The 25,314-nt window shown below is 40.2% G+C and overlaps 1 protein-coding gene across 9 annotated transcripts in view; it reads left to right on the forward strand.

Moving 5' to 3' along the window:
- KIT (KIT proto-oncogene, receptor tyrosine kinase) overlaps nucleotides 1-25,314 on the forward strand; it is an 84,242-nt gene that overhangs the window by 33,118 nt on the left and 25,810 nt on the right. For 5 of the 9 annotated variants that reach the window (XM_010344151.2, XM_039468505.2, XM_010344153.3 and 2 more), the window contains exons 2-7: nucleotides 4,008-4,277; nucleotides 7,093-7,374; nucleotides 8,430-8,566; nucleotides 12,587-12,758; nucleotides 17,806-17,995; nucleotides 19,916-20,031. In XM_010344151.2, the coding sequence (XP_010342453.1) occupies nucleotides 4,008-4,277; nucleotides 7,093-7,374; nucleotides 8,430-8,566; nucleotides 12,587-12,758; nucleotides 17,806-17,995; nucleotides 19,916-20,031 (1,167 nt within the window). The remainder of the gene's footprint in view (nucleotides 1-4,007; nucleotides 4,278-7,092; nucleotides 7,375-8,429; nucleotides 8,567-12,586; nucleotides 12,759-17,805; nucleotides 17,996-19,915; nucleotides 20,032-25,314) is intronic. The other 4 variants (XM_039468506.2, XM_039468508.2, XM_010344152.3 and 1 more) reach the window with 1 other exon arrangement.

The following is a 25,314-nucleotide window of genomic DNA, read 5'->3' on the forward strand; positions in this document are numbered from 1 at the left end:
TAAGGAGAGGCAGGTTGGGTCCAGGGGAGAACAGCTAGAAGTTAACCGGTGACAGTTCCTTTAAAGTTGTAAGAGCTGTTACTGTTAGCTGCTGCTGCCTGTATCGTGGTTTTGAGGCTGGGGATGGGGTTGTTAAAAGAATACTGGTTTAGGCTGATGGACCTCAGAGTTTTGAGGGAAGATGAGTTGGGGTGGGGTGGGTAGAGGCTGGCAGGAAGTCTTTTAGGAGAGGATGTTAGCTCTGTGAAGTAGTTGGCTAGTCTGGGATGGGACAGCAGGAATGGAAGGGATACAGGCGTGTGGAGGGGACTCTGAGGGAAAGATTGCTAGGCTGTGCTGCCCGAGAGGAGGAAGGAAGTCAGGTAGGAACTCGTTTGGGAGATGATGGGAACTCTTCCCATACATGGGAAGTGGGTAAGTCCACACTGATTTGGAGGGCCAGTAAGAAGTTCCATTTCTGGAGTAAGTGTGTCTAACATTTATATAGTCTATTTTCTAAGAGCTTTACTTAACAGCCTTATAAAAATAAGTGCTGTTACTATCCCCACTTTACAGATGAGAAACCGAGGGCAGATTTGAGTAGGAACTTGCCCCAGGGTTGCGCGCTTAGTGGCAGAGCCAAGATCTAGACAGTCCTCACCCAGGAGCCAGGCTCTCACTTGGTATGCGAAAAGGCTTTCCTGCTTTTCTGTGATGGCGTGTATTAAAAACCGTCCAGTCCTGTTTCAATCTCCTTGCTTGTGTTACTTCACTTGATTCTCAGAAGAACTCCATGAGGTGAGGGTATTTTTATCCTCATTTTTTCAAGTGTGGAAATTTGGACACAGAGTGATTTGCCTATGTCACACAGCTAGACTTACCTGCATCGGCCTGGTGTGTCTCAGGAAGTCAAGGATGTTTGTTTGACTGGATTGTAATTATCTGTATTCATCAGATCAGCCCAGGAGAAAATGGAATTGATTGAAATAGATTGCCATATAAATTCTTTAAGAATTACTGGGTCAAATTTGTTACCAATATCTTGCACATTCATCGGGAACTGTTGCTTTTTTAAAAGGGATAAATAATAGAAATAACAGCATCTTCATTTATTCCTGCCTCTGTTTTTACTATTTAGTGCTCTGTACAACTCCGAAAATAATCCTGGCCACTGCATGTCCATAGAATTGCTGCCACATTTAGATGCTGCACCTAGTGGACTCAGAGAGTCTCACTCTCTATCTTTTCTCACGTTGTTGGTGCCTAATAACATGTAATGCTTATAACTGGCCTTACTGGCTTTTGATCTGGGGTATACTTTGCTTGACATAATGGGGCTATAGTTGATGCTACCACATGCAATATTTGTCTAGCTAATAAATAGGAATTGAGACTGGTCATCTGTACACACACCTGCAGGGAACAGTTTCCACCCTCCTTTAAAGCAGCTTCGGTCTGTCCCTATCCACAAGCGCTCTTCTTTCTATCTCACGTGTGAAGGGGTCTCCTGTTTTCCTTACCTTTAAGCCTGGTTTGGCTATAGATCTCTATTTCTGTCTTGTACTGCCTGCCAGAACTATCCAAGGGAGATGTCTGCATTTGCAGCCTGTAACCCTGGAGCAAACGGCACTTCCCACTCAACTGAAATTGTACTTTAGGATTTCCAGTGGTCTCTTTGTAACCAGATCAGGGGTCTTTTATTCATTCCCTGCTATCGTACTGCGGCATCTGCCCTCAGAGCCGCCACCCTCTCTTTGAAGCTTTGTAACGCATTGCCTTCTTTGTCACGTAGCCTCTCCCCTTTCTTCCTGGCGATTCTTTTTCTTAAATCTCTCATGACCCTTTCGTACACCCTCTTGGCTGGAAGAGCTCTGTAAGATCAGTGCTTGGTTAGTTCCTCAGACCCTTTTCTTTAATGATCTGATCTTGTTTTTTTTAACTTCACAAGGCATCACTGGACCACTATCATCTGAATTCCAGGTCATAAGCAACCCACTGCTGAGAAGTCCAATTACTGACCAGGTTATACCTGTGAGCAAATTACACCTTTCTCACATACCCTCCCCTCTGACTGTGCCCCCATCCCTGATCCTCAGCCATCCTGAACTTCTGTGGTTCACTCAGATCAGTCCTCATCTGCAACCTTGCATATATGGTGACAGGGGACGTAAGTCTGATGTGCATGAACCATTCCCCTCACTATCCTGCAGAGGTGACTGAGAGTCTCCAGGGAGTCTCATTATCACACTGCCCCAGCCCACCTCACCTGGGGACCTTGCCTTCTGCCGCCCCGCTAAAGCCCTCCCTGAATCAGCCTTTTTGCTTTTTCGTCCCACTGATGTGTCCTTCCTCTGACAGTCTACTGCATCTTTTCCTCTTTATTCTGAATTCCTTACTGTACATTCTCATTACTTCTGCCTGCAACCAGCACTTTTCACTCGTTTTTTTTTTAATCTCATTGATTCTCTAGGATCTCACTGTGCATGTCATTTCTCTGCGGAAAAACCTAGAGTGAGTCTACAGGGTTCCTGAGGTACCTTCCCAGAATTTACACCCAGAATTTCAGGACTCTTGATGGATCTGGTTTCATCCTACATAGTCTTACCTGTCATATGCTCTGCAAGGTACCCTGTTTTTTAGCCAGGCTGGTATCTGTGTAACTCTAGAGGCTCTGTGCTCACTTCACTGCGAGCCCTTTCTTCATGCTGTCCTCTCTCCTCCTCCTCCTTTGCCCTTATGATATGGTTATACTCGGCCCCCCTTTTGCTTTTTCTTCAGCTTGACAGTAAATCAATCTCTCTCTCTCTCTCTCTCTCTCTCTCTCAAAGAGAGAGACTGAGTCTCACTCTGTCACCCAGGCTGGAATGTAGTGGTGCAGTCACAGCTCACTGCAGCCTTGACTTCCTGGGCTCAAGTGATCCTCCCACCTCGGCCTCCCGCCTCAGTCTCCCATGTAGCTGGGACTACAAGTGCTCACTACCACGCCCAGCTAATGTTTTTTCTAGTTTTTGCAGATGGGGGTGGGGGTGGGGTGGGGGTGGGGTCTCACTATGTTGCCCAGGCTGGTCTCGAACTCCTGGGCTCAAGCAGTCTTCCCACCTCAGCCTCCCAAAGTGCTGGGATTACAGGCGTGAGCCATGGCACCTGGCCAGCAGTTTGTTCTTTAAACCCTGAAATGTATGTAAGGACCTTGTGTCACACTTGCATGGTTTTTTCCCAGCAGCCAGCATAGTGCTTTTGTAGATGATAATTAATGAATAGGTATTTGAATATATGGAGGCATGCATTACTGAATGAATTGGGTGTTGTAACATTTTTAGGGTTCAGGTTTCATCTTCAGAGCTTAAAGTTTGCATCTTTACAAACTAAATAAACTAATTTCTTATCTAAGAAACCTATTTAGGCATTAGAGTGATTAGGTTGAAACCTGACATAGGCCAGAAATTATTGGTCTGATCTTTAAAACAGGTATCATTTTCTGTCTTAGTGTTTAGAGATTTGTGAATAGTTTTCCTTTTGATGAACATTGCCATGTAAAGAGAATTATATAGAAATAACTGAATTCACACAGTTGAAAGGAAAAGCTTATTCTATGTCATGGTCATGTATATTCTGCCAAAGAGAGTGACAGGCCAGTAGTTTTTTTTCGGCCCGCATAGTGTGAGATTTTGTTTCTGTTGTTTCTAAGCTGGGTGTCTGCATGTCTATGCTGTGAAGATGGCCCATATTCAGATGAAAACTTGACCCAGTTGTATGTGTTGAACTAGAGAAGGCTGTGGCATCCAGCACATCTTGGCTTGGGAACCAAATGTGACCCTCAAGATTAATTGATGGTTGGAGAACATAACTCAATTTTCTAGATTAACTTAAGTTTTAGACTGAACTCTCTTTTTAGCCATAAATAGCAGGGCAGCTTTGTCCTATTTTTGTTGTAGAGTACACAGAAGATGGGACTCAGTATTGGAAGAAGTGCTTTATTTCGCCAAGGAAGAAGATCATACTCAACACGATTCTATTTTTCTTGGCAGGCTCTTCTCAACCATCTGTGAGTCCAGGGGAAGTGTCTCCACCATCTATCCAACCAGCAAAATCAGAGTTAATAGTCAGCGTGGGCGACGAGATTAGGCTGTTATGCACTGATCCGGGCTTTGTCAAATGGACTTTTGAGATCCTGGATCAAATGAATGAGAATAAGGAGAATGAATGGATCATGCAAAAGGCAGAGGCCACCAACACCGGCAAATACACGTGCACCAACAGACACGGCTTAAGCAGTTCTGTTTACGTGTTTGTTAGAGGTAAGTGCTTGGCTTCCTGTGTTGCTGTGCTTTAGACAATTTAATATCCTGCTCTTAATTTTGGATGACATATGGACAACTGAGCCACAGATAAAATATTTCTGGCTGGGTCTAGAAAGCCTTTACTGTTCTCCCCCATCTTTTGATATGATACACAGTGGTTTTGGGTATGGCCCCAGCTGGAGGACTATAGGACTGTGATACTCTTCCTAACGAGATTACAGTAGGTTTAGCCCATTTGTGCTGGTGCTTTGAGTAAACCCTGAGAATCAATTAGGCCCTTTGGGAAAGCTGCATTTTAATGCCTTGAGATACTAGATACTCCGACTTAGTAAAAACACTTCAGGGAACCAAAGGCCACTCAAGTCCTAACCAGACCGACACTTCAAAAGATGTGGCCCATTCTTAAGGAGTAAATTTCAGAAAAAAATAACTTGGTTGGCTAGATATCCCATGTCTGTCATGGGTTCTTTTGTAGAGTTTTACATAGAAAACATTGTGACCTCTTATAAACAAAAAGAAATATGGTAGTTGGATTTCTATGCTTCATTTCCTATCACAAGTTCAGTGATTTGTCTGTGATTTTAATAGCCTTGTCAAGAGTAGGCATGCTGGACCAGGGTGTATCTTGTACTTGATGTAAAAACGGATCTACTTGGCCGGGCACAGTGGCTCACACCTGTAATCCCAGTATTTTGGGAGGCCAAGGTGAATGGATCACGAGGTCAGGAAACGGAGATCATCCTGGCCGACATGGTAACCCCATTTCTACTAAAATACAAAAAATGAGCTGGGCTTGGTGGTGTGCACCCGTAGTCCCAGCTACTTGGGAGGCTGAGGCAGGGAAATCACTTGAATCCAGAAGGCGGAGGTTGCGGTGAGCTGAGATCGTGCCACTGCACTCCAGCCTGGCAACAGAGCAAGACTGTCTCAAAAAAAAAAAAAAAAAAAAAAAAAAAACCAAAACTGATCTACTGACATATCCAAGTGATGGGCAAAGAAATGGAGTCCTGTTTTCTAGGTCTGGGTGTACCTGGACTGGGGCTATCTGTGAAACCGGTGTGAGTGAGAGGCCTTATCCATGGTATTGTGAATGAATAATGGATACATTTATTCTAGATTGGAGATCTTAGATACCTTCTGAGCCCATTTCCTCATGACAGTATTTGGCTAGATGATCTGTTCTGTCTTCCTTACATAATCATTAGGGAGCCAGGGTGGTACAAATTCTAGCATGCTCCATCAGGAGCTAATAAAGCTGACTCTAAAGCTTGATTATGCCTCTGCTTTATCAGTTGTCCTTTCCTAAGTAGGTAGCTGCAAACAGATATAGACTGGTAAGTCACCACTTCGCCTTGGGGCACAGTTCTATAATTGCTGAGCTAACCCATGTTCTGTTCTTTGACATTCAGGAAGGTATTCTGCAATTTCCAGGTGGCGATGAAGTATCAGGACAACTGAATAAATGAGGAAAACCGTTGAATTGGTTAAATCACTCTTAGCAGGGCTCACAAACTTTCTTTAAAGGGAAAGTTATCTTCTGTAACTTGGAACTATGTGAAAACTTAAGTAATCTATGTTACAGCAATGAAGGAGGTGGGGCATCATTGTAGGAGCTAGACTCAAGTAACCTACAAAGAGTAGATAGAACAATAACTAGCTGTAGACTAGGGCCATACATAGTTCAACCATTATGAAGTCATTTATTTGCAGAATAAATTAGTAAGGCTGGGAGATGCATAATATATCTTGGAAAACTTTTTTCAAAATTGGTCAAAGAAAGTTAGAACACAGACCTATTCTAGTGATGTCAAGTTCATGTTTGTGAAACACTTGACTTCCGGGTGGGAAGGACACTTTAAAAACAGATTGTAAATGTAATCTGTGGGCCTAAGCATGTATCTGTATTATCGTTTCACTGTAGAGGGTGGCAGCATATTGTGTATACAGAATGAGATTTGTCTGGCTTCTTTGAGGCCCCAGTCAGCTTGGGCCACTCCCAGGTCAGCTTGGGCCACTCCCAGTTTATGCCCATGTCCTGGCATAAACTAATAGTGTTCACCTTCACTCATAAGTATCCTGGTGGACTGTGGAATTTGCCACAGCCTTCCTAAAACTCACAGCCTCCCTTTGTGCATTTGAAATTATTTGATTTCCAGAAGTTACATTTATGTTTCTTCAGAGGAATATGAATCGAGTGAGGCTCACCTGTCTATGATGGGTACTGGGTGGCCTGCTGAGAGTTTTCTAGATTCTCTTTGGAAGCTGAAAGTCTCTGGAGACGGGAAACGCTGCAAAGGGCCCTGCACCAAGGGGTTATAAGGAGGAAGCCTTTCCTGCTCTCACTAGGAATCACCACTCTAGCTTATTGGCCTATGATCCCTGGAGTTGTAGTCAACATTTCCCAAAGTTTTAAGAGCTCAAGTGTTGCTCTCTGTTGACCTGGGTTTGAGTTTCACTCAGCCATTTCCAGGTCATGTCACTTTAGAACGGTTGCTTTTATGACACCTCAGTTTCATCTATGAAATGGCAATAATGATGGCACTGATCACTGAGGGGCATTTTGAAGATTGAATGAGATTTAAGTGTAATGGTCCAAGCTTAGTGCATGATATATAGAAAGCATTTAATAAATGTTAATTCTCACTGAATAGTACTAGATGTATAAATGTTGCTTTTGTTTACACAGAAAAAAAAAAAGCAGTCACTTGGACCATTAGTCATGAAAGACAACATATTAGATCATCTTTTAGAAACTGTTTTCAGTGTCCGTCCCCAGCCATGCCAACTACTAAGTTTGGATATGCTTCTACAGATCCTGACAAGCTTTTCCTTGTTGACCGCTCCTTGTATGGGAAAGAAGACAATGACACGCTGGTCCGCTGTCCTCTCACAGACCCAGAAGTGACCAATTACTCCCTCAAGGGGTGCCAGGGGAAGCCTATTCCCAAGGACTTGAGGTTTGTTCCTGACCCCAAGGCTGGCATCACGATCAAAAGTGTGAAACGCGCCTACCATCGGCTCTGTCTGCATTGTTCCGCGGACTGGAAGGGCCAGTCAAAGCTGTCGGAGAAATTCATCCTGAAAGTGAGGCCAGGTACTGGCCCTTTCTTGATCGGCCTCTGGGAGTTGAAAACTCACTCGTCTAAACTCACTTCTCTTCTCGTTGGTCCATCTTAGTGTAGTCAATCAGGGAGCTGGCTCTTCGTAGTTCCCCCAGCTTCAAAAAATGTCACCTGCTTGTGAGTTTATTTCATGGTCCCGACACCATGTGGCGGTTCCATGAATGCCTCTAGTAGAGGTTCTGTCACAGATTGGCACTTAGACTGGACTGACTTAGGTCAGCCCAAAGTTTCATAATTGCATCAAGTATTCCTTCCAAGAGAAACCCTTTGGGAAGCTTGAATTACATTGGTTGAGAAGATTAGCATGTAGATTATTCATTTTTTGATTTGCTGTTGACATCTGAATTGGCTTTCCCTTCCACTGATTAATTGTAATACATTCTTAAACTGTTTGAGATCTGAGAAGGAAAATTCCAGTTGACAGTCGAACTTGTTAGCACTGTGGCATTTTGTAGAATATTTCGTTAGCTGGTAGATAATCTAGGTTTTAAATCTCAGATCATCTAATTCAACACCAGTTGACATACAGCCGTTGAGTACAGTTTTTATAAGGCTTTTGAAAAAATATACTTATTGAACTTAAGAAAAGTTTGATTATTTAAAACCTGGGATTTCCAGAAGTAAGCAAGGTAGGATTTGCATGGGAAAGACGCCTGTTTGCTTAAAAGAATATAAGTAGTTGTCCTCATGACACCATCAAGGTTGTCTGAAGTAAAGATTAAAGCAGCTTCCCTGTGCTAGGGCTTCTACTTGGTTTTGAAAAAGCATTTTCCAGAAGCATTATAATCTCACAGTGGGCATTTCTGCCTTTTTCACTCAATATTAATGAATATACTTGAAGGATGCATGATTTAATTGCTGATACCTTCAAATATGCAAGTCGTACAGGTAGGTTACCACCATGCTTTGTATTTTATTTAAAAGATGACGGAAGTAAGCTGTACACATTTGAGGAGAAATGGTAAATCAAAATTTCGTGCTGTAATACGACAAATTATTTGAAGCGCCACATTTCTTTTCATTCTAGCCTTCAAAGCTGTACCTCTTGTGTCTGTGTCCAAAGCAAGCTATCTTCTTAGGGAAGGGGAAGAATTCACAGTGACATGCACAATAAAAGATGTGTCTAGTTCTGTGTACTCATCATGGAAAAAAGAGAACAGTCCGGTGAGTGAATCACTTCATTCTTTTTTCTCAGCATAGTGTTCTGTCTCTGTGGGAGATGATAAGGTTTCTCTTTAAGAAGAGTCTGTCCTGGAGCTGCCTTGGCTGCTGAGTCTGTCAGGGGTGGATTGTCTGGGAACATACTGGGATTGTATATTTCCCCCCTTTCCTACCTCCACGTGGAGATACATGCATTTATTATTAGTAACAAATAAATTTCATTTTATACATTTATTTTGAGAAACTTGAAGAGAGAACTTCAGATTCATGTGATTACTTCATGTTGTTTCTTTGAAAAACTTTGTTAGGGTCTTAAAAAACATGGTTAACTGCATGAACGGTTTGTTTAAAACTATTATTGATACTGTTTAGGCCAGACTATTTAAAATAGAGAAAAGAGTTGCCAGTTTTTTTCCTTCCATTTTTAAAAAGAATAGACAGTCTCAGGTATTCCCCAGAAAGCCCTTCCCTCGCCTACAAATTGGCCTATCCATTTGAAGATGGGTTTCTTTTTGTAAGCATCTGATTTCCTCTTCTGCGGCTGGTTACCTGAGATTAAGTTGCTAATGGTTTTCTATTTGTTTTAGTCACTATTAATAAAATTGTTGTCTTTAATCTGAAACATTTGGGCATGTTTGCATTCTTATTCGTTTAACAAATGCATATTCAATGAATATTACACCTCAGGTATTGGGTTAGGTGTATCTTAAAATTAAATAAATTTTAGCTAGTTATATTTGAAGTTTTCCCTAAATATTCATAGTTTTTACACTCCTGTCTTAATATCCAAATATTTTGCTTTAAATTTCTCATTGATCAAGTTTTCAGTAATTTTTCTTTGAGTAATCTTGGCCATCTATGTTAATTAGCTAGCACAGTGGTTTTTATTCATTACATATGTATGCATTACATTGGAAAAAATAAATACTATATTTTCCTTCTCCTCCTCTTCCCCTTCCTCCTCCTCGTGCCCTATATTCAACATTGGCAATTCTATGCCTGTTTAAAAAATTCTTTGCTAAACAAATAACCATGGTAATTCCCATAATGCAAAGACATTGTGATGATATTCATGTAGACCTGTGATGGATGATATCTTGCTAAATGGAGCTGCCATTGACTGGGAGAATGGATTGTACCGTAGACTTATTCTTTCAAACCAATGACTCAGAGAAACATTTTAGTTTTTGTATCATATAATGTAATAAAAACAATAGTTTATGTATGGATTTTTGGCTAACCTTACAGAATACAATCCCATATTAATTGGCTTTCTATAATCCTTTATTTCACATGAGAGAACAGTTTAGACTGGGTGTGCATTTGAGCCTCTGTATGAGTTGAAAATTGCCCTTTTTGAGATGAGAAATTAAATTGCCCCAGGCAGTTTTGTTCTGAACTATTTTTCCCAGGAGCCCTGCATGCCATTCCCAATTAATCCACTGGTGCTGGTAGATAAGCCTTCAGTGTTAGGAGCTCTTTGGGGAAATCCCAGTGTGCACCTCCAAGGGTTAAGGAAAACCAAATCACGTGCAAACAATATGTAATGTGTGACTTGCAGATGGGGCTCATGGCTGTCTGCCAAGGTTCATCCATGAATCTTTTATTGATGTCTTTTGGCTTAATTTCGAATACTGTTAGCGCTATCAAATTATTCAAAAAAATCCATAATATTTGATTCTGACCCTTTGGAATAGGTTTAACACACAGTGTAATTTAAGGTAAAATGATTTTTTAGTGTTGCAATTGTTTGTTTAAGCGCGAGAGTCTTGAAGTTTGTTCCGTACTGTTAATCTTGGTTAGCTTTCTTAATGCCTCTAAACCCTCATATTTTTACTTGCTTGTAATCAGAATCTCTGTCAGTATCCTAACTTTTGGCCTTTGAGTTTGGACGTTCATGCTGCATCTCTTAAGACCATACTATTCCTTTGGGCCCTCACAAGTTCAGTGTTCCTGTTTGAGCTCTGTTGTGGACTCTTGGGCTCTTGAGAGAACTAGAAGGAAGATATCCTAAATTGAGACTTTGGTGTGTTATCTGTCCGTTGTCACTCTGCCTTTGTAGAGAAGTCTGTGAAACTATGGACTAGGAAAAGCCAGTTTGAAGTGTCAAATGTCACTTCACCTTGGCTTATATCTTCTTGACAATTGATCTTATGCTGTGAAATGGTAGATTTCTGCCAATTATTAGAAGACTGTCTTAGAAGGGGGTAGTAGCAGATCTACAAAGTGTTCCAAACTACAAGGCTTTAAAAATAGTTTCGTTCCCATATATCCTTTTAGAAACAAAAGCTAAGACTAGTGATGTTCTTGACTTACCTAAGATCTCACAGTTAACAGCAAAACAGGTTTCTGTTCTTTTTAGTTTGCAACATTCAACTTCAGTCAACTTTTGTGTGTGCTTACTTAAAAAAAATTTCTAGAACTATAACAACCTTAAAAAATAGGTACAATCCCACTATCATATAATAACATAAAAAGAAAGGTATAATCCCATTACACGACATTGCTATCATAGACAGCAATGTTGTGTAATAGAAATACATGAACCTTACATGTAATTTTACATTTTCTAGTAGGCACATTACAAAAAATGAAGGTAAAATAGGTTTTAATAACATATTGTATTTGACCCAATGTATCTACAATATTATAATGTAATGAAACATGAAAATTACTAATGAGATGTTTTACATTTTTTTCAATACTAAGTCTTCAAAATCCAGGACATATTTTCTATTCATAGCACAGCTTACTTTGGACTACCAGATTTCAAATGCTCAGTAGTCCCAAGTGTCTAGTCCTTATAAATGCTATATAGTCTGCATTTTTTCATATTTCTTTTCTCTTTTCCCCTATGCATATGTATTATCACATGATTGCAGTTTTAAGGTACATTCAATTTATGCTTTTTAAGTAGTGTAAATACCTCTCTTACAGTAATAATGCTATACTTGGTATATGTTTAGGTCGTTTCTGAATTTTCACTGAAACCAAGATGTTGGAGCTTTTATTTTCTGTTGAGCAATTTTCTTGAGTTAAATTTGCTGGGGTTGATCAGAGTGTGTGAATATCCTGGCAAGCTCCTCTTCCAGAGGATTTTTCTGATTTATAATACTGTCAGATATTTAACTCTATTAGGTTTACCATAGCCTCTCCAAGGAATCAACCTTGATCTCATTCCACATCAGTATCAGCTCCTTTTACTTTAGTTTTTCCCCCATTGTAATAGGAATGTGTGTACATTACAGAAAATTTGGAAGATGTAGAAAACTATATTCAACTCTCTTTAATCTTTTCATAAAGCTGCTGTAGTTTATGTTACGGTTTTCCCATGACGTTTTAAACATGAGAAATCCCTCCATGTCTTGTCTGCAGACAAATAATGAGATGGTGATATCACAAGGGTAAATTAACAACCTTTTCTTTTCAGCTCATGCTGAAATAATTTGGGCCTTGTTCTTAAATGTCTAGTATACCTTGGAACACCCTTCAGTGGTTCACAAGATTCTGCTGGATGAGAACTACAGGATGAGTTTCCAAGTTGTTGACATTGTGATTCTGTTTTCATTCCTGCAAATAATAAATTTTAATAAAATAGAACATTATTATTAGTAATGTGTTGTCTCTCAGTCATTGGAACATAGAATAGGAAAAGATATAACAGGACATGACATAAATAATGCTGACTCATTTTACAAAATATCAGTATCCCATACTATTTCATATATAGCAACTTTTAAAATTTCGCATTGCACAGAATTTGGAATTATACTAGGGTTAAGAAATGAATTTTCATTTTTTCCCCAATCATTAATAATGACTGTCTTTCAATATAATCCTGTAATATGAAGTGTTCCAATGACAGACTTGTCATGGTGCTTTATTATTCTTACTTAAGTAGTATATAATGAAGGCTAATATGGAGAAGTTAATTGCTGCTATTTTTAATTTATCTAGGAAAGATTCTGAATATAAATTATATGGTAATCTTTATTTTTTTTTTCTCTCCTTTTCTGAAACCAGCAGACTAAACTACAGGAGAAATATAATAGCTGGCATCAGGGTGACTTCAATTATGAACGTCAGGCAACGCTGACTATCAGTTCAGTGAGAGTTAATGATTCTGGAGTGTTCATGTGTTATGCCAGTAATACTTTTGGATCAGCAAATGTCACAACAACCTTGGAAGTAGTAGGTAAATACCTCTATGGGAATGTTTAAATTACTGGCAGTAGTGAAAGAAGAAATTACTAGATAGTTTCCTTTTTATGTAAATGGAATGTTGAACAGATTCTTAGAATTTTGTTATCACTGAATGAATGAATGAAAATTATCATTGTAGCCTCTTGCAACTAAAGCTCAAAACCAAATGCTACCAGTTTTAGTAGAGGAAAGTTGAAAGCTGTTACTAAAATTGTTCAAACCTGTTACTGTCTGTGCACCCCACCCTCCTTTCCCCACCAAGCAAACAAAACATAAGTTGAGATTTTTCGAAAATGCTAGTGCTTGCTGAATTACTTGAGTTTGAAAATTGGTGTAGAATTTCTCAAGGAGAAATGCTTAGAGCCTGAAGTATTTCTCTGAAACTTTTGGTAGAGGTTCTGCCTCTTGGTTTGCTGTTTTGCCACTCATCAGCTCTAGTTCCTTGCAGTAAGGACTGAACTGGACATTTCCTCCCTAGGATGCCCTACCTCCTTATCTCACCTATTCTCTAAGCGTAAAGATGATAGCATCAACCTTCAGGAAGGAGTGCCATTGGGGCACAGGTCATTGGTTCTAAAAGCATAAACTACAACATGATAATCTGTCTTCTAACCCCATCATATCTGGTGTACAATTAGTTTAGCTTTACCTTTTTTCTTTTTTTTTGGACACAGTCTTGCTCTGTCGCACTCCATTGCTGGAGTGCAATGGAGTGGTCTTGGCTCACTGCAGCCTCTGCCTCCTAGGTTCAAGCGATTCTCCTGCCTCAGCCTCCCAAGTAGCTGGGATTGTAAGTGCTCACCACGACACCTAGCTAAATTTGGTATTTTTAGTAAAGACAAGGTTTCACCACGTTGGTCAGGCTGGTGTCCAACTCCTGACCTCATGATCCGCCCGCCGCAGCCTCCCAAAGTGCTGGGATTACAGGCGTGAGCCACTGTGCCCAGGCTTTATCTTCTCTATTCTAGAAATTTCACTAAATATTTGTTTTCCAAGCATATGTTTAAAGAGAGCAGAGCATAGTGAGTTTTTTCATGCTTTTGATTTACTGAGAACAATTATTTTAAAATTACTTTGTTTATACCTTTTTTGTCTTGTGAGTATTGGTTGAATGAAATCCATTTTCCTGTCTTTTTAGTGCAACCATATTCCTAATGTGTGACTTTTCATTAAATATTTCCAGGGTGGCAAAATTTTTTTATCAAGAGCAATGATAAAGTGATGCAGTATTTGTTTTCATATCTCTTTCTTGCCTCATCAAATTTCTTCAGTAATTTATGTAGCAGTATTAAAGCTTTGCGATTATCCCACAATAATCTCATAAAATTTTGGTGTTTCTGCCCATGTTATAATGGGAAGTTTCTCCCCAGACTGAACATGGGAAAGATACTTTACTTGCAATTATAGTCAGCACACAGAAAGTGTACCACTTTGTTCCTAAACATGATTGTGAACCATTTATTAATTTGAATCGAAGGCTATGCTTTTAAAGTATTAAACTCCATAAGCACTAATTGGCTAAGTTGATCAGGGAGCATGTTGATATATCAGCTTCAGCTCCAGAAAGCAATTAGTAAGGATGTTTTGAGAACATTGTTGTATGTAATCGGATTTTTTAAATCCATTCATCAGTTTCCAAGAATTATCACTCTGTGACTGGAAGGACTTGTGGCTGTGAAACCCGAACCTCGTTTTGTATTGTTTTGAGAATGGGCTGGGGTGGAACAGGAACAGGAGGAGACAAAGAGAAGAGTAATTTTCAGTGGCTGGGAGGAGGATTTGGATCCATCACGGTGTGATGGAGAGAACAAGGCTTTGAGATCACGCTTTTTAAAAGAATTTTTTAAATTGTATATTTTTAAGGTACACAACATGATGTTATGGGGTACACACAGATAGTACAAAGATTACTGTAGTGAAGCAAATTAGCGTATTGATCCTCTCACAAAGTTACCCTTTGTTTCTGGTTTTGTGATGAGAGCCGCTAATGTTTTACCTGGTTTTGAATTGGGGTCTTTGCTGCTTAAGTTTCTAATGCACCCCACTTTAACTCTGCCTGCACTTTGTTTTCTGAGAAACACAGCCTCTAACTCCCAAAACTGTGGAAAGGAGAAAAGGCCGTGGGTTTTTATTTTATTTTATTTTATTTTATTTTTTTGAGATGGAATCTTACTTTGTCGTCCAGATTGGAGCACAGTGGTGGGATCTCAGCTCACTGCAACCTCTACCTCCCAGGTTGAAGCAGTTCTCCTGCCTAAGCTTCCCAAGTAGCTGGGATTACAGGCATGTGCCACCATGCCCTTCTAATTTTTCTGTGTTTTTAGAAGAAACAGGGTTTCACCATGTTGGCCAGGTTGGTTTTGAACTCCTGACCTCAAGTGATCCATCCACCTACTTGGCCTCCCAAAGTGCTAGGATTACAGACTTGAACCACTGCACCTGGCCACATCACCAATTTCTTAATACAGAAATAGTGGGAAAAAAATTATACTTCATGTTATAACAACCTAGGTGGAGTTGATTCTTTATGTTACAGCAAGCCGGGTGGAATTCTAAATATTCTTACTCTTCATGAGTTTGAAGTTCTGTTACACTATAGGACATGAAGCTATATTGAGCAAACTAGACTAGAAAGCTCAGGAGCACTTAAGTATTTTGTATATACTTAAGTATTTACAAGTATATACTTAAGACTATATTTACAAGTATATACTTAAGACTATATTTACAAGTATATACTTAAGTATATACTTAAGACTAGAAAGCTCAGGAGCACTTAAGTGTTTTGTAAGCGAAAGAGAAATAATTTCAATGCAAATATTGTTGCCTGAAACCATGGAAATAATTGTTGCCTAAAATAAGTAATAATTTTGCATAATTTACTGCTTTTGAATTGGTGACCTTGAGAACCTGAAAATTCAGTGTAGCATTCAGATGAAAGATTGACTCCCTCAAAATTAACCCAAATTACCTTAAAGAATGACAGAGCCAGGAGTATGTTATTTCCGATTCAGTTATTAGAACAAGGAGGTGATTTCCATCTCTTCCTAGCTTTTGTCTGGATTTTTTATCCTTTTCCCCAAAATACATTTTTTAACTGGTACAGTGGGTAGAGGATGGTTGGGCTACATTTTTTATTCTGACTCTCTAGGAAACTAAAGAGCAGTACAAACTATAATGACAACCACATGTGGAACTTTAAAATGTATTTAACCAGATAGCACCAAAGTTAACGAGTAATTTTAAATTTTATAACTAACTTTAAATTGTAAAGAATAAATAGAAGAATAAAATCAAAACTCTTCCATACTCTCATTAACTTGATGTAATAATTGTAAAGATTTTGGCATATTGCTTATATTTTTATGTCTAACAGAATTTGAATTATACGTACAACTTTATTCGTATTCGCACTTGAAGTATGTAGCAACTCTAGGATTTGCTGTAGTAAAAAGAGGCCAGCTTTGGCTTCTCACAGACTTGTAGACATGTTTAAATCTAGGTTCTTCTAGATGGCTTTTAAGGCTTCGGTTTTTTTCATCTATAAATTAGAGAGTATAAACTCACCTCTCAGTATTGTCATGAGATTAAACGGGCTGGGCATGGTGGCTGAAGCGGGTAGATCTCTTGAGCCCAGGAGTTTGAAACCAGCCTGGGCAACATGGCGAAACCCCATTTCTACAAAATACAAAAATTAGGTGAGCATGGTGGTACATGCCTGAGTTGCAGCTACTTGGGAGGCTGAGGCAGGAGGATCGCTTGAGCCCGGGAGGTCGAGGTCTTAGTGAGCTGTGGTTGTGCCACTGTGCTCCAGCCTGGGCAACAGAACGACACCCTGTTTCAAAAAAACAAAAGATGGAGTGTCACAATTATTAAGTAAAATACATGCTTAACTGCTTAAAGCAGTTCTTAGCACATAGTAAGCATTCCATAAATGGTGGCCGTAAAGATAATGTTAAAGTTACTTTGCTGCTCTCTTTTTCACGATCTTTTTTATGTTATCATATAACCTTTTATAAGGGCTCCTTTAACCAATTCTCTATTTTGCCATTGTAAAAATTATAATAGTGTGTAATGTAAATAGTACTTTTTCTTTGGCCCATAGCTGTCTACTTCATTTTAAGAAGAGTTCTCAAATGGAAATTATAAGATTTAGTCAAGGAATAGATGATTAAAAAAAAAATCTGTATTGCTAAATGCTTCCCGAAAGAATTATGCCAATTTACAGCGTGGAATTCAGTGTACTACTTTTTACCACACTTGCAAAATTACTGAGTTTAGTTAAAATTAGTTTTGCTATTTTTAATAAGTGAAAAGTGATGTCTTATTTTAATTACTAGCTTAGCTAAACATTTTTCTTATATTTTATTCTCTTTTTCCTGTTACATTAATTATTTTACTATATAGACATTTAAAAACATTTATGGATTTATGATTTTTTTCCTTCTGTTGCTTCTAAAAAGGCTAGAAAACGGCCCCTTCTGTAGAAGTTTCATGGGAGCCAATTCTGTTATTTAGTTAAAAATGCCATTTTGTTGTTAAAATGCTCTTTGATTTATCTGTGATATATGATAAGAGCTAAGATTATTTTTCTTCAAATACTAAAGGATATTCTTTGAACATTTTTATTCAACATTAGGACTCCTTTTTTTCCCCCCCCTTAATTTATGATACCTTATGTATACAATTAAGTTGGGTCTGGGTATGAACTCACTGCTTATTCCAGATAGTTTTTAACCTAATAAACATCAAGACTAGTAGATTTAGACTTTTACGATGGTAGTAGATCTTTAAGAGAATTGCTTAAGAAACAGAGGTGCGAGAATCAGTATTTCAAATGTGTATCCTTTTTTACTTGTGACAGTGATTCTGCAAGAGCAAAATAAAATGAAAAACGGCTGGGTAAAATTGTCTTACTTATTGCCAATTAATACTGGAAATCGATCATTTATCTTTGTCATTCCAAGATGAAGTTGTGGTTTTTTTTGTCCAGTAGTTGTAGATAACAGTTTCTTTCTGTCCTATTTCATTCTCATTAGATAAAGGATTCATTAATATCTTCCCCATGATAAACACTACAGTATTTGTAAACGATGGAGAAAATGTAGATTTGGTTGTTGAATATGAGGCATTCCCCAAACCTGAACACCAGCAGTGGATCTATATGAACAGAACCTTTACTGATAAATGGGAAGATTATCCCAAGTCTGAGAACGAAAGTAATATCAGGTAAGAAACGGACCTTGTCCTGGGGGAGGATTACACCTTGCCCCCTTTTCCACTGGGCTTAACCAGATCCTATTTCTGTAACCCGTAAATGCACGAGAAGATACCTGGTAAAGAAGAATGTCTGGGGCTGCCTCGTATGTCTGCATCCTAGTATTCCATTTTGTTATGTTTAGAGCATGCACACTCTTGCACGCATGCACACACGCGCACGCAAACACACACACACCTCTGTGCGCCTCAGTTTTCTCACTTATAAAACGGGAGACAGTTCTTAGAGATCTTAGCTTAGCTCAAAGCAGTGAGTGGCATGTACTCGGGACACAGCAGATCTCTTCAAAGAACGTGGGAAGTTAGTATCTATAATTGTTTTTTAAAGCTCTTAGAAAACTGAGTTAGATGGCTTTGGCTCAAGCAGTGAACCCATGTTCTTTTACATTAGACCTCTCATTTGATCCTCAAAACATTATAGTAAAAATAGTAGCAATAGTAGTATTTTGGGTAAGCCATAAGTGCTTTTCTCGGAGGCATGGTTCTAAGTACTTGACACATATTCACCCACTGACCTGAAGCCTTGCAGACCTTGTGGGCAGGCACTCTTATTTCCCACCCTTTTTGTAGAAGAGGAGACAGAGGTACAGAGGGATGAAATAGTTTGACCAAGACCGAATGGCTAATAAAGGGCTAAGTGCCTTGATAGGGCTTTGCTCTGTTTTTCCAGTCAGGACTATTGACTGTTGGAAAAATACGGGTGAGAGATGATAGCGTCCCGTGCCAAGGACTAAGGGTTGGAGGGAAGAGGATGGATTTGGGAGGTCTCCAGGTGATTGGGAAGGCAGGAGACATAGGGAGGAGCTGAAGATGCCCTTAGGTTGGGTGGTGAGAGGCCATACCATGCAGGGAGTGGAGGAAGAGGAGCAAGTTTCTGAGGAAAGACAGTGGCTTTGGTTTGGGGTTTGTTGGATTGGAGATTGAGTGGGATCTTGAGCGGGATTGTTTGGGTAGGGAGTACCTTAGGTCAAGCACTCTAGAAGCAGAGCCTGAGGCAGGGATTCTGAGGCCAGGGACTTAGGCAGGGAGAGAGAAAAGCGCAATCCTTGGAAGAAGCTGCAGGCAAGGATTTGTGGGCATGAAAGTAGCTCTGTAGAGGAGACATGGGACAGAGGAGCCTGCGCTGGAAGTAAAAACGTGAAGGTTGTGAGCCAGCAGCGGGCTGCCCAGGAGTTGCAGAGGGCAAGAGTCTGAACACTGCCTGTGGCGAGTTGGTGGTGTGGCCATGTGGATCGCGTGGGTCGTGGGCTGCCCAGGATGACACATGCACGTCAGAGCCCCTGCCAGTAACCCAGACAGTGTACACAGGTGTATGTAGCGGCCTTGCAGGAAGTCAGAAGCTCGAGAGGCAAAGACTGCCAGGAGCACTGAGGTGAAGTCACTGGGGTGGAGGAAAACCAGGAGATGGGGGTGTTGCAAGAAGGAAGGTGAGCAGCGTGGGTCTCTTGGAGGTTCCCGAAGGGTCTGCGTGAGGGCAGTGGGCATGTGCGTGCAGGGCGGGTGAGTTCAGGACACGATGGAGAGCAGGCTTCAGCAGCACCACCAGCAGGGGAGGAAGTGGTATGGGGACAGCCCCCGGGTGGGGGACGGCATGGGGAGGTAGGGGCCAATGGAGAGGCTGCAGCCTCTGGGAGGTTGCCTTAGTGCTTAACCTTTCCCCACTCTGTGTTTTCACGCAACAGGCATCTGCCCCAGATGGGAATATGTGTGCGCACGTGCATGTATTTGTTCATGGGGATTTTGCTAATACTGAATTAAATTGGTTATATTTTTTCCTCAAACAGGCATAGATTTTCAAGTAGAAACTGGAAAAGACATGTCTTCCAAGGCAGACTATCTACAGGCAATTGATTAATTGTCTTTTCTTTGTAGATATGTAAGTGAACTTCATCTAACCAGATTAAAAGACACCGAAGGAGGCACTTACACATTCCTGGTGTCCAATTCTGATGTCAGTGCTTCCATATCATTTACTGTTTATGTGAACAGTAAGTAACACGACGGGTTTCTTATGTTTTAATTTTTTAATTCTTTTTAAGTCGTGGCTCATGTTTGTAACAACTGCAAGAACTGAACTCGTGTACTGTGTAAATAACGTTTCATGATAACCTTGACCTTTACAGACCTTGTGGTTTGGTGGTTAGAGTGTGTCAAGCCAGTTCCTTGTCCTACATTTCATTGACCACATGACCTTGTAGAAATTGTTCAAATTCTGTGTGCTGTTTGAAGTAAACAGAGGAGCCGTAGGAGTTGAAAATAACAGTTGTTTGAGGGAAAATGTATTGTTGGTGATTGCTGGAATGGGGAGCTAGTGGTTGAACAGGAGCTGAGTTGCTGCGTTAGGTAGGAAAGAGAAGCTGTCAAGCCCTGACGTGATGTCTCTGTTACAGTGCCATCTCCTCTGAGGCTGTGATATTATTTGTGTTGAGATTGTTCTTCCACTGAGATGAATGCAATATTGACAGGTCCATGGGTCACTACAGAGCACCATGTGGCATGTGGGAGAAGGTAGCAGATGGTTTAGGATGGGAGATAGCCATGGCCGTGGGCACCTGAGCACCCGAATCCTGCACTACTGGGGTCCCACTTTTAGAGCCCATCACTTCTTAGAGAAATGCCTGCTCCAAAGTTGAGGCCAAGGGAACCCGATCATAAGCTGTAGCTTTTGACAAGTGCAGGGCCTCTTCCTGGCACCACTGTGGGCCCCATGTGCATTGCCAAGGAAGGTGCCTGCCACACCCTAACTGCTAGGGCAAGGGAGGCCTTCAAAGACGTGGAATTCCAAGGGAGTGGCCCAACAAATGACTGTCGGCATCGGCTTTCCTGGGTGTGTGGAGGATGAGGAGACATCTGGAACATTCATAGCGAAGAGCTTAGGAGATACGCTGGGCACTTGATGTGTGTGGGGGGCTATAGGAGAGTTGTGGGAGCCAACGACTGAGGCCAGTTCCTTGTCTTGAAGGAGCTTACTTTCTGTACGAAGTGATGTTGTTTCGATTTTTTGTTTCTGAGACAGTCTGTCACTGTTGCCGGGCTGGAGTGAAGTGACATGATCTTGGCTCACTGCCACCTCCACCTCCTGGGTTCAAGCGATTCTTCTGCCAAAGCCTCCTGAATAGCTGAGACTATAGGCAAGCCACCACACCCAGCTAATTTTTGTGTTTTTAGTAGAGACAGGGTTTCACTGTGTTGGCCAGGATGGTTTTGAACTCCTGACCACAAGTGATCCACTTGCCTTGACCTCCCAAAGTACTGGGATTACAGGTGTGAGATGCTACACCCAGGTAGATGGGTTTTTTTTTTTTTGTTTTTTTTTGGTTTGTTTTGTTTTTTTTTTTTTTGAGATGGAGTTTCGCTCTTGTTACCCAGGCTGGAGTGCAATGGCGTGATCTCAGCTCACCGCAACCTCCGCCTCCTGGGTTCAGGCAATTCTCCTGCCTCAGCCTCCTGAGTAGCTGGGATTACAGGCACACACAACCATGCCCAGCTAATTTTTTGTATTTTTAGTAGAGACGGGGTTTCACCATGTTGACCAGGATGGTCTCGATCTCTTGACCTTGTGATCCACCCGCCTCGGCCTCCCAAAGTGCCGGGATTACAGGCTTGAGCCACCGCGCCCGGCCAGGTAGATGTTTTGTTTGTTTGTTTGATTTTGAGAAGAACATGTTTTTATTTTCAAATATGTTGACAAACATGTTGAGCCGAGGTCTGGTGCTGTCACCCAGGCTGGAGTGATCATCCATCACTATATCCTTGTACTCCTGGGCTCAAGAGATTCTTCTGCTTTAGCCTCCCAAGTAGCTGGGAGTACAGGCACGCACCACCACACACAGCTAATTTAAATTTTTTTTTTTTTAGAGATGGGAGTCTTGCTTTGTTGCCTAGGCTGGTCTTGAACTCCTGGACTAAAGCAATCCTTCTGCCTTGTACTCACAAAACGCTGGGATTGCAGGAGTGAGCCACAATGCACAACCTGTATGAAGTGATTTTACGTAATTGTCTCATTTGATGCTATGGCTCAGCAAAGATGGGAGGGTGGGTGGTGTGAAGCATTTATAAATGAAAAGAAATAGCTAGACAGATTTTTTATTGCTAATCTGGAGTCTTGACTATATGAGCATTTCAAAAATTGTGTTTTCTGAGTAAGATATTGATGCAAGTTTAGATGAAGTTCACATTCAGGTAATTAAAACACATGTCTTTATTACTGACCTTCCCAGAATCCTAATATGCTGATGTGACTTTGCCAGAGGGGGCCATGGGTTAGGATGTATAGATCCCAAACTTAGTTGAACACAGAGCTCTCCCTTTTTAAGGGAAACATGTTAATTATTATGAGTTCCTGCAAACAGCTTTGATTACATAGTATTTCACTGGCCCTCAATTAGAGTATCTCTAGATTAATTTCAGTGTGAATCAGAAAATAGTATGTAGAGGTTGGACATAGTGGCTCATGCTGTAATCCCAGCACTTTGGGAAGCTGAAGTAGGTGGATCACCTGAGGTCAGGAGTTCAAGACCATTTGTTTCACCTTGGCCAACATGGTGAAACCTCTTCTCTACTAAAAATACAAAAATTAGCCAGGTGTGGTGGTGGATGACTGTAATCCCAGCTACTTGGGAGGCTGAGGCAGAAGAATCACGTGAACCTAGGAGGCAGAAGTTGCAGTGAGCCAAGATTGCGCCATTTTCTAGCTTGGGCGGCAGAAGGAGACGCCGTCTCAAAAAAAAGTAATAGTATATTACACATGGACAAAATTACTTGCTCCTGAAAAGTTTTAATGTTCATCTCATTTAAGAGATGACTGTAGGTAAATCAGTATCCTTGCAAGCATAATAGGCATATTGTTTATACAGAATTTTATTGTGGCTGCTCTTGTGCGATGCTTCTCAACCTGTCTATGGTAAAAGACTCTTTTCTAAGATTCCCAATTCATTGTGGATCAATACATCTTGTAAAGTATAGTAAAAATCAATTACTAGAAAAGTGAAATGAAAAAGAACAGAGATATACAAAATACAAGCTTGGGTTTTTTTTTTTTTTTATTTTTTAGATTCAATAGATAGAAAAATTACTCTCGGTCAAATTGCTCCTCCTCAGCGCTTCTTCTCAGTTTCTGTATTTTACCTCCTGTTCACCAGCAACAGCAGATCGTGGGTGGGGCCCACTCCACAGTTTGAGAGCTCAGCGGCTGGGAATTTTATAAAGCGGGCTGCTTTGTGTTATCACTGTTTCCCTGGCTTTAAGGCCAAAGGGGCATTTAGATGGGTCTCTCTTCCTTTTTTTTTTTTCATGCTTCCGTTTGCCAGTGTGTGGTCTGCCAGTTGGTCATGAGATACAGACCTCAGGAAGATGTTTCTGACTTTTCTCTGATGGGGGCAAAATTGCTACCATTTTACTTACCAGGCTAATTTGCCATTCCAGCAGGTTCAGTTTTAATCAGTGCTGCTGGTGAACTCATGCTTATTTGAAACTAGATAGGATATGCTGTTAACCTTCCAAAAGGATCTCTTCTTGGATTCCCTGTTGGTAGGAGGCCTCTTCTGTATTTGGGGGTCTGGGTCTCTAATACCCACCCAGTACTTCCTGAGGTCCCGCTCTATCTCACTGGAGATACAGATGGGGATCATGTTGGTCCTGACTTCAAGCTCTTCAGAAAATCTTTTCCTTGATGTCAGTTTGTTACAAATAGCAAACTGACAACGGCGTTTATTTCACTTAACCTGACAAGTTAGATTTCTTGATTGCCAAATGTTTGGACAGAGGTAGTGGCATTTGTGTTTGAGCTTTAAACTGTGTATGAGGTGTGTCCCAGTTGTTCTTTACAGGTATAGTTAGCTGATTTGTTGATTTTTTTTTAATTGAAAAAAATTCCAGTTAACATAATTATGTGGCAATGTTTTAAAAAAATGTTATTTCAATAGTTTTTGGAGAAAAGGTGGGTTTTAGTTAAATAGATCAATTCTTTCATGGTGATTTCTGAGGTTTTGGTGCACCTGTCACTCAAGCGGAGTACACTGTACCCATGTGTAGTCTTTTATCCCTCACCCCCTCCCACCCTTCTTCCAGGTCCCCAGAGTTCATTGTATTATTCTCATGCTTTTGCATCCTCATCGTTTAGCTCATGAGGTAGGATGTTTTTCAGATGAAATTTTAAAAGCTAAAATAATTTTAGAATTTTAAACTTAGAATAGTTGTGGCCTTTTTGACATCAGTTTAGCTGAGCCAGTTACATATGTAGGTGTGTTGTATGGTTTATTTTGTAAATAAGCTCAGCCTCAAGGACAAAAAAGGGATTGTGTTCTGCAAAAATCAGAATTGATAAAAATCAGAATAATGAATGCATGGTGTTTGTTAGTGCAGAAGTTCAGCCTACTTTTACTCTGTGACACTAATGCATAATTGCTTAATAGATTCATCTGCAAGAAATGCTGGTGAAAATCCTTGATTTGGCATGGTTAAATGTTTGGCGGTTGAAAAATCTATTTGTTTTGAAAATTCCAAATGTAAATTTCAGTATATCAAACGTGAGAGATGGGCGTGTTTTAATTGCTTATATGGTAGACTTCTAAAAAACTGTGCTCTGACAATTTGTGTTAAGAAAACGTGTATGATATGCGAAGCTTGAAAAGGTTCTATAATAATGTTTCTAACCTCTCTAATCAAACCATGATTTACATGGGCCTGTTAAACTGACTCAGTGACATTTAAGGTAGTTTATAGTAGCCAAGAGCTATATCATGGTTGCCATCTTTGAGTAGAACTTCTAGTGGAAACTGATAGGAATGTTCATTAAAAAAACAAAGCAAAACCAAAAATTAGTGATGATCTGCATTGAATTTGCATTATTCTAATTACTTTTGGACTTTCTTATCCAAGATGTGTATAGAAATCAAATTCTTAGTTCTGAAATGTTTGCTATCCTGCAGTGAAAATGGTGAGTTGTTTTTCTTGCAGATGAAAATCGGGAAGAAAGTAGAATTTTGAAACCTTTACTCAAAGTGCTTTCTTAATAGGCATTAACCTTTCCAAAACTCTTGAAAATATTAGAAAAAATGACATTGTCAAGATGCTGTGGGTAGCTTCTGCTACTTACTTAGGAACCTGTGGCCTCTTTGGTTATATTAAGTGTCACACCATAAGGTTTCTTGCCAGATCCAGGACAGATAAAAGGTCAAATATGCACTTTAATCCTAACTTATCCACTTGGCTTTTTTTCCCCACTCCATCTAGTATTTCTTGAATAAATAGCAAATTTTATAGTGGACTTA

This window comes from Saimiri boliviensis, chromosome 3 (assembly GCF_048565385.1).
Source record: "Saimiri boliviensis isolate mSaiBol1 chromosome 3, mSaiBol1.pri, whole genome shotgun sequence".
NCBI classification, from domain to species: domain Eukaryota; kingdom Metazoa; phylum Chordata; class Mammalia; order Primates; family Cebidae; genus Saimiri; species Saimiri boliviensis.